The following is a 13,887-nucleotide window of genomic DNA, read 5'->3' as shown; positions in this document are numbered from 1 at the left end:
AAAAGCTGCCCAGTGATGTGTTCGTTGGAATATCCTCCAACACCGGCCGATTCGCTCCGTCTTGAATGTATATTTCACCCTGCGCAATTTCACCCGTTCCATTTCTCCCATGAAATCAAGATTCTTTTACGAAATATTGGAATAAATGCTGGAATCTTTGCCCATTGGAGGAATTTGACTGCCTTTCAAAGCAAAAGACTGCCCCTTTACATTGGACACATCACTGACTTTCCACTTACATGAGATATAATTCAAGTTGCATCGATTTTTCTTTTTCTAGGACTCACTGGTATTTTAAAGAGTCTAATAAGCAGCTATGAAAACAGGTGAGCAGGGCTAAATTGTTGCCCCTTTGCTAGCATAAACCTGCGCTATGCGTTAAAGCTCTTTCTGGTGCAAACAACTTTTCATTTGTCTCCATTCAAGCAGCGCTGATAGAACATCTCAGGAAAAGGGGCGGAAAAAGAAGCAGGCAGCACGAGTCTGGCCGACGTGCTGCTTCCATTTATGCCACAATCCAGATTTTTTTGTGATTTAAAAAACTATTTATACAAAGATTAACCCTGTTTACTGACAATGAGAAAGAATAATGTTTGGGGTTTTTTTTTTGCCTTGCTAAAATGTAATGACGATCCCTGGATGGTTGCGTCATCAAGCTGTGGGAAACGTTACAAACCCAACAGTTGCGTGACCTGTTAAGGTGAATTGCGCCCCGTGACGTGTGAATCGGCTGTAGACGTAGTGACGCAAACGTGCCGTTTGAGGATGAGGTGCCGCAGACAAGAGATGCCGCTGCGTCGGATGAAGCATTTGATCAATGTTTCAGCGACGCGTCTCATACGTACGGCATCGAGGGAGGCTCAAGTTGCATGTAAGCCATCTGCCTAAGACTTGAGGAAAAGATGATTTGAGCAGGATGGGATGGGAAAAAGGGAGAGGTATTAAATATTTAAGATTGGCATGGGGTGAGCAGATGAAGGCATAAATAGAAAGAGAAACCGTAGCAGCATATGCTAACTTCCTGGGGTGTGATATTGGGAAAACTGACAGAGATCTGACAGAAGAAAAATAAGAGGAGAAATATAACGGAACCCTGTAATAGTGCCGGAATTACACAAAATGGGGAAAAAACACGCACAAAACAAAACAATCTGCACGGTAACCCAAAGGTCAATCCTCCTGTGATCGTTAGTATGCCCTAATGTTATTGATTGTGTGTAGCCCTGATTGAGCCAGGGCCACTAGCTGCTTTTGTGGGGATTATCCACCATAATCTCTTATCCAATCTGATATTTTGACGCACGCTCACACAGTATTGACAGTGAGTCAGCAGTGTGTTTGTGTGCCTAGCACAGATATTGGCAGGGTGGGACAATGTCAGGACGCAGCACTCAGGTCCTCTGCCCCCACAGATTGATTGTCAGGCCCAGAATAGAAGAGCAGTAAAGGAAAAATAATTGCTCCCCACTTCCACATTTAAGTCCTCTTTTGGATCGTACTGCACCTCCGTGAGAGTGGCAGGAGAGATGTGGAGGGGAGCTTTTAAGGTCAGAACAACTCTGCAGGGAACAATAAAAAGCCCTGGTTTTGCCTTGTGTTGCCTCCAGGTCAATGTGGCCTCCCCGTTTCTGGTCATTTTGACCACAATCTAAGAGATTCTGACACTTTCATTTCGGCGACATTATGGAATGAAAGAACAGGACGGGAGGAAGATCATTAGTAGAGAATAACGACCTTATTGTAAAGTTGTGGAAGGATCTGAGAGTCATGATCCCAGAGGAGCCAGAAAGTTCTGCTTCCTGAAAGAAGAAACCCGAAAATGTTGGGCAGACTTCTTTAACTATCACCTTCTTGCTACCATTATGCACAAACTATTCAATAAAACTACAAGATGTAGCTGATGTTACAGTTTGATTTAAATAGTGTGGGCAGTAGAATTCAGATTTCAGGATCAATTCAGTTTAACCCTTAAACGCTCGCACCATCCTGGCTGCTCATTGAGAGCACGACTGAAATGTGCAGCTCAGCCTGTCAATCAAATGCAAAGTTGCTGAGTCATGACTGCACTTTCCAGGACTGTAAAATCTGATGCTTGAAAGCATTAGACGGACATTATCAGGTTTAACTCCCTGCCGGGACCAGTCTGAGAGCCACTAATGGACACGGATGCAGAAAATCCATCATTATAGAGAAACACAAGCTGGACACACACGTGCACTTTACCGATTCACTAAATACTATCTCTCTGTCTATGTACGTGTGTGTGTGTGTATACCCTCCATATACACACACACACACGTACATAGACAGAGAGATACAGAGCTAGATAGACGTAGATCTAGAGATAGATATAGAGATGTAGACAGACAGACAGACAGGCAGGCAGGCAGACAGGCAGACAGACAGACAGAGAGACAGACAGGCAGGCAGGCAGGCAGGCAGGCAGGCAGGCAGGCAGACAGACAGACAGACAGACAGACAGAGAGTGTGCATCTGCTGCCACTGTGGACTTTGTCACATGACTCCATTCTTCTCATCAAATTCTAATTGATCCACCACTTACAGCATTAACGGAGGGTCCAAACAGGGGAGCGTCTCAACTCCGAGCTCTATCAGTGATTTAAGGGACATCTGGAATCACCACCACTGCTAATGGGAAGTCTTCTGGTAATGATTTATAAGTAATGATGATTTGGAGTGGGAACCCATTTCCATTTACTTTTATCGCAAGGTGTTTAAAATGATTTCTATTTATAAAGCGGGTTCCACATCATTCTGCTTCCTGTGAGTCATCAGCGGCAACGTGTGCATTGGGTGTGCACCTAAATATGGGTGAGCATGAGAATTAACATGCCTCGCTGCCACGCATCTATATACAATACACAACAAAGAAAATGAATGGAGAGCAGCCAGAAAAGGAACTGGGGGAGTTCTGGGTGCAGCCGAGACTTGATCTGCTAGTGTTAACACTTGCTAATAAGTGAGAAGACCCCAGTGGAGCTAAAGGACAGGGAGGTCAGGCGGCTGGGCTCTCTGCCCGTGCCTGACTCACCTGCCCTGGGGTAGTTATGAGCCGTGAGCAAACGCAAATGGAGCACGGTGCCCAAAGTCCTGGGTAGTTTTGAGACAAACAACAGGAAAGCCGCGGCACGAATCCACATCCCTTTGGGGGTTGTTTCTAAAGTAGGTTTTGGATAGACACACACACACACCCACACACAGAGCAGAAGTCAATGCTGCAGTAATGAGAGTAGGAGGACACTCCTCAGGAGAGAGTCGGGTCCTTCAGCCAATTCCCAGACACATATTACGCACAGAGAAGCGGAGCAGGGTGATAGCGAGGAGACAGAACCAGGCGCGTGGCGCAAAAATACTTATTGCTTGGAAATAGCTTGAGCAATAGGCAAAGAAGCAAAAATAACTCAGTTGTTTCTTACGTCTAGCTGAATTCTAGCAGGAGTAACCTTGGACTGCAGCCGGGATAAACACCGCCCCTTTAAACATTATTGCTTTTAATTGAGAGAGTTGGGGAGGAAAACAATTACCCAGGAAAATATTGCATTTTAATCTCTCCTACAATCTTAAGTGGATTCGACTGCTTCTCCAATGTGTCTCAAGATCACAAAGGGTCATATTATACCTCAGCGTGAGAGCCTTTACAAGAGCATACGCGCTGGAAATTGAAGTGGGATTGGCGGGGGGGGGGTGAAAGTTATGATTCAGGTGGTTTATAAAGCCATCATTTATATTTGAGAGGAAGCACCACGGTCACTCCCCTCCATCCTGAATCCAGTCAGACAGAAGGAAGAGAATAATAGAAGCACATACAAGACAGCGATTGATTCGGACAGTTGGGTTATTATTTTGGTTTCATTGGAATTCCATCTTTAAACCCAATACACACCAATATTGGATTATATTACAGTAATTGTAATGGTAAAATGAAACACAAAGATAATTTGTGCTAAATTATGCAAATGTGTCAACACAAATGGTCAATAAAGGATTATGAGAACCATCCCGATTTGGATACCAGCCCTTTTGGTTGGTTATGAACCAGAACCGTCCAGGAGGCGAGAATGGCCAGATAGCTAGACCCCAGAGGTTGAGCCCCGGGCAAATTCATCATTGAGACAGTGTTCACTGTCACTGTTCCAGCCTAGCAGACAGTAAGCCCACCCCAGGGAGGCAGGACAAGCTCGACATCACCGACTCCCCCAGGGCTGAGCAAACGGAGCCACAGTGACGGATGAAACCCGGGAGAGGGCAGTTCAGTGTTGAATGACTGATGCCTCCTACTGGTCGGGGCGTAATCCAGGAGGCTCTGGTTCTTAAAGATGTCCGACTGAGCCAAATGAGAGTTTGAGCTCTGATTAACTACAGAAACAGGAAATCAGAAATGTTGCTTTGCAAAGGTCCTGCAAGCGCAGAGTTGAAGGAAGAATCTGGCTTCAACCCAACGGAGTGGGGCGATTATTTATCAGCTTGCATTCGTGGTTGTTGGATTCTACTTTTCACAATGGCAACAAACAGTGCAAATTGCTGAAAACAGATCTGCGATTACAGTTGTTCGCAGCAAAAACCCTGACAAACGACAAAAGCCACAGAGCAGAAAAAAGGGCGGAGCGCGGGGTGATGGATTTATGGATTAAGGATGGATTAAGTTGAACCACCGAGGCATGATTGAAGCTGGCGAGCAATCGGGAGCCCTTTGGGTGCACCAGTCATTGCGACTGTCAGATCCCAGCAGCTGGATCCCTTTGCCCCCCGACCGAGAGCGGGTCAATTCAGTTCAATTTAAGAGACTATGGTTAAAATCAGCCGCCAGTCGTTATCAACGGCGCTACCTAATGACACCCTTCAGCGCAGGTGTACGGTGCACACTTAGTTTGTGATAACAGTTATGATGTGAAATGAGTTTTAAGACGTAGTGCTGAATTTCAAAGCTTTAAGCTCTGGATGAAACACATTTCAATTGCATTCATTACAAATAACAACAGAAAGTGAATATTCTTCTCTGGCTGTCGGTGTATTTACACCTGCATCACTACAGAGGAGCTACGCAACAAAGCAACAACAACAACAACACAATCAGCGCTTACAAGGTATAGATTTATAAATGTTAATCAAACAACTCTGACTTTAAACAATCAAAATATCTTTTAAAAATAAGACCAAAAGGTCATGTTTGGAGTTTTAACGCACATTTTCCTTCCAGTTTGTTAAACCAAAATTAAACAAGAGAAACTCTCTCTTCCAGCCCGCTCTCTTCCAGACACATACCTTGCAGAGTTTCTGGTAGCGTGGCGAGGAGATGGCCATCCTCTGGAGCCTGTGTAGGAAGACCACCACTTTCTGGAGGGAGGTTCGGACCATGGCCATCATCTTAAGACTGCTACAAGTCTGTAGCAGCCTGCTCTTCGTCCGCATGCTAGCACTGCCCTACCCCACTCATATTGTACTCCCTCTCTCTCCCGCTTCCTAACACCCCAGCACAGCTGACGTGATACGCACATACACACATGCACAGAGAGAGAGAGAGGGGGGGGGAAACACACAGAAAGAGAGAGAAAAGGAGAGAGAGAGAGAGGCGCTCCACTCACAGGCGTACTCAGCTCAGCATGCCCCCATGTTTCGTCACATATATAAACACGCTACACTGAATGCAGCCTCAGTAAGTGCCACACAGCCCTCAGCATGCAGGGACACACACAAACACACACAACTGATACAGGGGATGAGACGAGACACTCACTTTCTCCTCCACGCGGACATTCACACGTGCAACCGTGCACCGACTGGAGACCCAGAAGAGTACAGAGTAAATCACTTGTGACGGAAACCCTGCGGAGTCAAAGGACGTTAACGAAAGAGAAATGAAAAAAGACACGGGAGGGCGGGAAATAAAGGACACAGGTCCAGAGAGGGGAAGAAAGAAGAGTGCCGGTGAATGGGGAGAGGAGATTAGGAGAGAGGAGAGAGCAACGCACGAGTTGCGCTGGATGACAAGAGAAGATCGCCAAACACTGTTCACTTTTTACTGCTGCTATTCAGAAGGAAGGAAAAAGAGAGAGAGAGAGACAGAGAGAGAGAAGGTGGGAGGGATAGATACCGTACTCCTTCAGGACCAGGAAGAGAGAAAGAGAGACAGAGAGAGGGAGTGGAGAAGGAAAGAAGGATAAGGAGCAGCAAAATAGGAATAATAAACCCATGACTATCTTGAGGGCTGATAGATTAATTGGAAAGAAACACAGAGAGAACGAGACAGCGAGAGAGAGAATGGGAGTGACTACAGGGGTGAACATGAATGGTCCAAACGAGATATAGAATCGAGCAACGGCAAGGGAGTTATTACTCATTTCCTATTTGGTATTATTAGCTGCTGACAGCTGACTAAATGTACTAAATGACAAAAGGTGTCTGGATAAATACAGAGTACAACAACTGATAAAAGTGCTTTGTGAACACAACTATTTCATCAAAGAAACGGTGGGAAAGATAAAACACCTCTGCTGGAAAACAAGCATCAAGCATCTTGATTTCAAATGTCTGCAGTCTTGAACGATTGCAGTTAATTGCTGGTTACGCCACTGTAATGCACAACTGACCTGTCGCTCAGTTTGACTGATGTTCTCTCGTCTGATCGTTGCGAAAAAAGTTGCCATAGAAACGATGGATTTGCAAAACAATGATAGAGGTAATATAGGTTTTTGTTTGAAATCTCTTGACATCTTTATTATGCGCAGTCACACAAAACGACCCCAGTGATGAAAAAAAATCATTTCAATCGAAATATTATAAGAGGTATCTTAATAGGCTGAAATTACCCATCCCTCCATCCATCCCTCCATCCACCATCCACCCATCCTGATGCTTGGTGACTGAGACCTTATTGGAAATTCAATGGCAGAAATAAAAGAGATAAGTAGAGCACCAAAAAAAACCAAAAACCCAGAAGATTTAAAAAAGAAAACCTTGAGCCGATACTTAAACCGTGTTTGATATGCAGCCAGTCATAAAAGCAGGGTGCACACTCACGAGTGTGATGAATTGGTGGCTCAGCAGAGATGTGGACCACACAGCAGAACACACAGGTGGAGGGTTCCTACCTATCATTACGTGTATGACTCTCTTGACTTTTATTTGAAGCACTGCTGAAAAACACAACCTTCCTACCAATCACCCCTGAAAGGCCTTATTTGAAATGAGAATGAAAACCTTCATATTGCCCTGAAGCGGCACACTCGTCAGTCTGCTCCTACACAACTGTGACTCACGCACAAATTTGAACACAATCAACACGTGTTGTGGGTTCATGGTGAAGTGCGGTGCTCACTCTACCCTGGTTTGTATTGATAAGTAGAGACACTGGGACTATTCACGCAGGACAATCGAGTGAATTGGGCCATCTGCTCTTTCACTAACAGACAAAGGTGGGATCATTTTAGTTACAGTACAGGTAAAAGGCTGTTCCTTTACATCTAACTGACACACATACAGGTGAAATCAAATATTCCACACAGACCTCTGCAAAAAACCAGAAGAACAAAGCTTGCTCGCGTTTGTCTGGCACAATCACAGCAGCGCTGGCCTTAATATGAAAGCCACAGTCAAGATAAGAACCCGATCCGAGTTACTATGTGACACCGAACAGCGGCAGGCTAGCAGGAGGTATTTAATAGTAATAGAATCATAGAAGTCAAGAAAATAACTCCGGATAACCACATGTTTTCTCTCCAACTGTTTCAACGTAGACACAAATGCCATTCATAAAAGTTGAATGAGCCAAAGTTGTCATCAAAAGACATTTTGCACAGGTATTTCTAAGTGTTGGCAAAGGTCAGCTTACAGATAAGTACAACACAAAAGATCTTTGAAACAATAATGAATTAGAGAAATTTCCCCATGGTGGATAAAGATAGTTGACAAAAAAGAAGAGCTACAGATCACTGTGTCTAATAAAATGACTATTGGAACATCTCGGCTCAATCGAACAGAGTTGAGGACAGGCAGTCAACATTTTCTTTCACAGAAAGCCTCCAGTTCAAAAGGAGGCAAACACAAAAACAGAGTACAGTGCCGGCTCTATTTGTTGAAAGGGTGAGCTTCAATGGTTCTGAGATTAAAACATAACATAAAAAATAAGCGGATGTGCGTCAATATATTTCTGAGGTGGGATCTGGGTAATGACAAGGCGGTTGGTGGAGGCACAAACGCGCCCTGATGCACAAACAGCGCGCAATGAATTGCTAAGCAGGACGGGTCAAGAGGATCAATGAGCTACACTTAGCGCAGACAAGCAATGGCACAACCTCTGAGTGCCAGAACATTCACAGAATTCCGGCCTGCAGACTATGCATGAACGCAACCCCACGCGCCCGCCACACGCCTATCAGCGAAGGGCATGCACATGTGCTTCTCTGTACGGCTCCTACCTCCAGCTGTCGCCTCAGTTCCTTCACATGGGCGGTGTCCTGCGACAAGTCTTCCCTCTGGGAGGCGTCAGCCAGAACGTTAACCGTTGTCTCGGCCTCCTGGAGCCACTTAAGGAAAGTCTCCAGCTCCCTGAGAGACATCTGCAGCCCCTTTAGCTCACTGTCCAGGTGGGCGTGGCGGTCAGTCGCCCTGTCGGTGGATACAAGACAGATTTATATACAACTATACATGGAAAACTCACGATTCACCATGCAGAGACAAACACTGGCAGGGCGGAGACAACCAGGTGTGCTGGGTAGATTGTGTTCACCTGTTGTTGATGCTGCTCCAGACAGCGTTGTGCTTATCTGTGACCTCTTTGATCCTCCTGGTGTCATCGGCAGAATACTCATGCAGAAGATGAGCAGACAACTCATTGAACCCTGCCACTGCTGCTTGGCCTCGACCCAGGTCTTGCAAGAGGGCCTGAAGACAGGATAAGAAACAAAAGATGTACAACGAATTGTGCACTTGTCTGCTATGAAGGTGACAACACTTTTTAGGGTGCTATGTAATTTGGTATATTTCATATTTACCAGTATATAATCAAATAATGTTCTGTTCATGTTTTTAAATGTGAATCACCTACAACAAATAAATAGATTATTGAATCCTCCGCCATTTGACAAAGTCATCTTACTTAATTAAATCCACTTTCATTGAGCCAAGTCATTACAGAATTTAAATTCTAACAAGCATATTGACTATTATAAAACAGACGTAATGAAGGCGACATGGGCCAGAAACAGACTGTGCATTCATTATGTCGGCTTCTCTTAATCTCATTTGCCCTCTAGCGTTTGGCTTCTTTTTTGAAGAAAGCTGTTCTGTTTTTTTGCCATGTCGTCATCTCTGATGGATTATTTGAACCCAAGGTGGTTATTAAGGTTTAATCATGATCAGGCGGAGACGGCACTTATTCACATCATTCCTGGCTGTATCCAAGGAACTCTGTTCAACTTTCTGGCAGCAGCCGTCTCTGTTAGGACCTCTCGTAGGATTTCACTCGATTAAGAATGTGAGAAGACAAATTCCTTCGCCTAGAGCTCAGGCCTACATGACGACAACGCGCCCGAGTCTCAGGAAGGACAGGTTAGAAACCCAGAGGACGTGGAGAATGATTTCTCTAACCTTGTTGTCAGCAAGTTGTTTTGTCAGGGGATCTCTGGACTGCTGAAGGAGGTTGTGGAAACGTCCTTCATGGTGCCCAATAAGCGCTTTCACCTCCTTCCTCTGCTCCTCCCAATGGCTGCTGTGACCAATCATGTTGTCCAGCTGCTGGAGCCGTGCCTCAACGCCGTGCTGCGTGCCGTCCCACTGGCTGCGTACCCTTTCCACTACGGACAGATGGGTAACGATGAGACGGCAGCGAGTGTGGATGCAAATTCCAACAAACAAAAAAATCCGATTTAAACCTGCCATGTTTGACTGAAAATATTACAAAAGATGCACACACATTTCTCAGTAATGGACGTGCGGACGTCGAGATTAGAGGTTTTGTTTTTGATGTTCTGCGCCAGGGTGAAAATATCCTCTAGCTGGTGGTGACGCTGCTCCAGGTCATTCTTTGTCACCTGCCAGCACAGAGGACAAGCGCACAGACACAGTGGGATAAGATCTTAGCCTGCAGGTTACATAACGCAACAAATCTACAATCGCAATAAAGATGCATTCACAACATCCAGGATGCTGACCTGGAGACGTCCCATGGTGGTCCTGATCTCCTCTATGTCCCCCACAGTGACAATATTAGATTTGAGCATCTGTGTGATAAGACCAAGCCAGTCCGACAGTTCCGTGGCCGTCTTGTTGAGGTCAGTGGGCGCCACGGTGTCTGGCGTATGCGGCCTTTGTTGGTGGGGCTCCTCGCTTACCAGAGTGACCGTCTGTACGGCGGAGGGGACCGCAGACACTACAGTGGGAGGAAAAGAAGGGATTGGCCTTTGGAAATTTTGATGGATAGACCGAGAGGGAATAATGCAAAACACATTTGAGATGCGAAGCTGACAGCGGAGGTGTGGATTAGAGCTCCGAGGGTGGTGGCATCACAGCAGAGTATGAAAAATCAGGCTCCCGGGCTTGTTTTGTGGTGTTACAGAAGAAATTTTCAATTCAATTCAATTTTCAATTCACTTTGTCATGCTCCAGGATAATATTTGTGTTATTATTTATAAATTGTCATTCCAGTGGTGGGTTGCCATTGCCTGAACAAGGCATCTGCAGAATGAGGTGTCAGTCATCCCCATTGCAGTAAACACCCAAACACAAATAACCTCCAGACCTTTACCTGGTTTTGGTCAAGGTCAACAGAATCAGTTATTTCTCTTTAGGGTGGAAATGATAAAAGCTGCTCAAGAAAATGCACATATTCGTTTGGAGGATTCTAAACATAGTCACCGAGTTGCTGATGTTGGACAGATTGTGTGTGCTGTGTCCATGGAGACATGGGTGGCTGCAGAGATTCCCTCAGGCGACCATCCAGAGCCTTCCAATCTGCCGCCAGCTGCTCTACCTGACTCTGTAAACATGGAATGGATGAAATTACAAATCATTAACTAAGTGCTTTCTCATTAAATAAATCTAACAAAATAAACAAACCTAGGAAATAAGGTTTAGTGGCACTTGTGCTGTGCAACATATGCCAGGTCATTGTGTTTATTAAAACATAAGCAGGAAAGCCAAACCTTCTCTTGAGGCAACAACTGCTGTCGTCTCTGCAGCTCTATTGAATGAGCCAACAGGTCCTCCAGGTCCTTCTTCCTGTCTCTCATGGAGACCTCCAGGGCCTACGAATGGTGGTGGCCTGGTTATCATCTTTGTGTTTGATAAAGTCTGGCTACTTTCCCAACAAGTGTCACCTTACCTGCGCTTGGCCGGAGCTCAGACCTCTGGTGATGATTGTCTGATGTGTGACAATGACCCAGTCAGTGAGTCTGTTCATTTTGTCCTCAAACTGGGTGTGACTCTGCAGGTTGGCCTCCACCTCTCTGATTTTGTCCAACAACTCATGGGTCACCTTGTAGAGTAAAGAACAAGTGTTACTGTCAAGAGGAAGGCAGAGGACGAGGGAGACGCTAAATAGGAAGAGTGCGTTGGTACCTTGCTCCATTTAAGGTTAATGGCTCTCAGTTTTCCAACAATTTGGTCTTTACTGTGAGGGCTCACGGTAGGACCGGTGAGGATCTGAGGAGCGTGCTTGTTTAACCATCCAAGTCGTTCATTCTGTGCATCCATTTCCTCTGCAACTGCCTAAAAAGACAATAACAACCGGCCAATACTTAACTGATGCTTCACACCTCGACAAGCCTCGGCAACTTTGTGCCCAGTCACATTTTCTCTCAAAATAAAGTTCTCGGTGATGCTATTATATAAAAGATGTTGAGAAATCCAAAAAAATATAAAAAATACTGATCAAAGCTGAAACTGCGAGGGTTGCGTATTTCCCATGCCTGGCTGCTTTTTTTTTTTTTTTAAGTTTTCCTGTAACTGAGCTACCCAGAACAACTTTCGCTGTCAGTAAGGTAAACAAAGAATAAAGGCAAAGGCAGCACAGTTAGAGCTGATCGTATAACTAACTGAATCTACTGAGCTCTGGATCAGAAGTGGAACTCTCTGTGCTCCCATGTTTGCTTTGTTTTGAACCTCTTCGTACCTTGAGCTCTTTCAGATTCTTGTCAGCAGCAGCGACAGGTAAGGAGCGAGCAGCATTTTCTGCCTTCTCCAGCCATGTGGAGAGTTCCTTGCTTCTCCTCACAAGGTCTGACAAAGCTGTGTCTCCTCCAGCCAGCCTATACGAACACGGACATACAAGATGTGTTAAGATTAGGATCTTTTCCCACAGGTTGCCCTCTTAATCCTGAATTTGCATTTAAATTACTGTTACGGACTGACCGCCCATACTGATAATATAAACCTGTTACAGAATGATAAAATAGCAATGTGTGTGAATAGCTGTAGGTGTCAATATCGACATTCAGTCCCTGTCAGAATGTTTTTGAGAATACATTACATGCGTTGCCTTTCAAGGGCCTCACGGCTGACGCCTCTCCAACGCTGAACAAGGACGTCTAACTTCTCTTCAAGCAGGGATCCATCAGGTGAAGACAGCTGCCCTATTATCTGCTCCCCAGTACGGGTCAGCATGGCCATTATGGGCTGGTGGCTGGCAAGGCCCTCCTCCAGCTCCTGCAACCGAACAAAGATGGCACATTGAAATGGAAATAAACGATTTCCATACTTGGGTGAATTTGGCACAAATGAAAATCGGTATAAATTATTCAAATCTGCTCAAATCTATCTCTTCAAGCAGGCGTCTTTATTCAAGATCTGAGCTGCCAGTTCCTCTGAAAGAGCTCTGGCAAGCCGAAGCAGATCTGTGGAGTTGGGTGAGTGATTGCAGAGTGTGTAACTGTGCTGACGGGTAGGTCAGCTAATTGATAGTTTAACTCCTATCTGTTCGATTTCTCATCTCTGGCTCTGTGAAAACATGCAAAACTAAAAGAAAAAAATCACTTTGCAGATTAAGCGCAGCTTGTATGCTGCAAATCATGCTGATAAAAGGTGCTGGTGATTGTGCCATCAGTGGTCATGCAGCCGGGTGGGAGAGTTTAATTCCCATAAGAAATGGACTGCTTTGCTAATCAGATGAAACATCTCCCTCTACAGCTCATTCCTCTCAATTCTTCACACACAGAATAAATGCAGTGTGTTACTTTCTAGGACAAAAAAGGGTGTTTTTCCATTCGGAATCCTAACAATCTAGCCTTACATATTTTAATCATGTTACCCTTGTATAGTAAGTCGGCATTATTCTTGTCTTGAGCTCATAAATACAAAGACTTACACACAAGTCTCGATTTAAATAATCAGTGTTGATGGCGTTGCCAACAGTCGATTCACAGCGGCTGTCAGACAGGTGAAGGTGACAGCACGAGCTCTGGCACCTGCCACTGACCTCTTGGTGTTGTTTAGCAGAGTCCAGGTCCAGCTGTCCGTCAGGCCCGATGCTCTCAGACATTAGTCTCTCCGTATCGGTCAGCCACTGGCTAAGGTCATTCATGTCGCAGTGGAACTGCCTCCACTCCTCTACAGCACGATCAAAGCTCCTGCAGGACACAAATCAGCTTCCGTCACTGGCCAGTATGAATTAAACTGGACTTATTCCACTGTTACATTATAAATAAACATATCTCATCATGAGAGGCACTCTTAACCTTTGATGACTACAAATGTTCTCTTAATTTCTTATACAAAGGTTGTTACAACAATGCAGAAAAAAAATATTCTGAAAGAATCCTGTTCTCCTGTGCTACAATGGATGATCAATTAAGAAATTCCATGGCTTGCGATAAGGAAAAATGGTTTGTCTGACCTCTATTAAAGAGGAGAGAATGCTATAGCCATCAATAATGT

General features: G+C 45.0%; 1 protein-coding gene across 9 annotated transcripts in view; it reads right to left on the bottom strand.

The window, feature by feature from the left end:
- The window catches only part of utrn (utrophin), a 104,686-nt gene that overhangs the window by 57,157 nt on the left and 33,642 nt on the right, over positions 1 to 13,887 (bottom strand). For all 9 annotated transcript variants that reach the window (XM_057017576.1, XM_057017577.1, XM_057017574.1 and 6 more), the window contains 12 exons: positions 13,430 to 13,580; positions 12,485 to 12,660; positions 12,128 to 12,263; positions 11,575 to 11,724; positions 11,339 to 11,491; positions 11,160 to 11,261; positions 10,873 to 10,993; positions 10,170 to 10,387; positions 9,932 to 10,049; positions 9,607 to 9,812; positions 8,747 to 8,901; positions 8,436 to 8,625 (listed from right to left, as the gene is read on the bottom strand). In XM_057017576.1, coding sequence (XP_056873556.1) covers positions 8,436 to 8,625; positions 8,747 to 8,901; positions 9,607 to 9,812; positions 9,932 to 10,049; positions 10,170 to 10,387; positions 10,873 to 10,993; positions 11,160 to 11,261; positions 11,339 to 11,491; positions 11,575 to 11,724; positions 12,128 to 12,263; positions 12,485 to 12,660; positions 13,430 to 13,580 — 1,876 coding nt within the window. The remainder of the gene's footprint in view (positions 1 to 8,435; positions 8,626 to 8,746; positions 8,902 to 9,606; positions 9,813 to 9,931; positions 10,050 to 10,169; positions 10,388 to 10,872; positions 10,994 to 11,159; positions 11,262 to 11,338; positions 11,492 to 11,574; positions 11,725 to 12,127; positions 12,264 to 12,484; positions 12,661 to 13,429; positions 13,581 to 13,887) is intronic.

Source organism: Takifugu flavidus, chromosome 19 (assembly GCF_003711565.1).
Source record: "Takifugu flavidus isolate HTHZ2018 chromosome 19, ASM371156v2, whole genome shotgun sequence".
Classification (NCBI taxonomy): Eukaryota; Metazoa; Chordata; class Actinopteri; order Tetraodontiformes; family Tetraodontidae; genus Takifugu; species Takifugu flavidus.
Note: the sequence above shows the minus strand (reverse complement) of the source record. Positions and strands in the feature narration are given on the sequence as shown.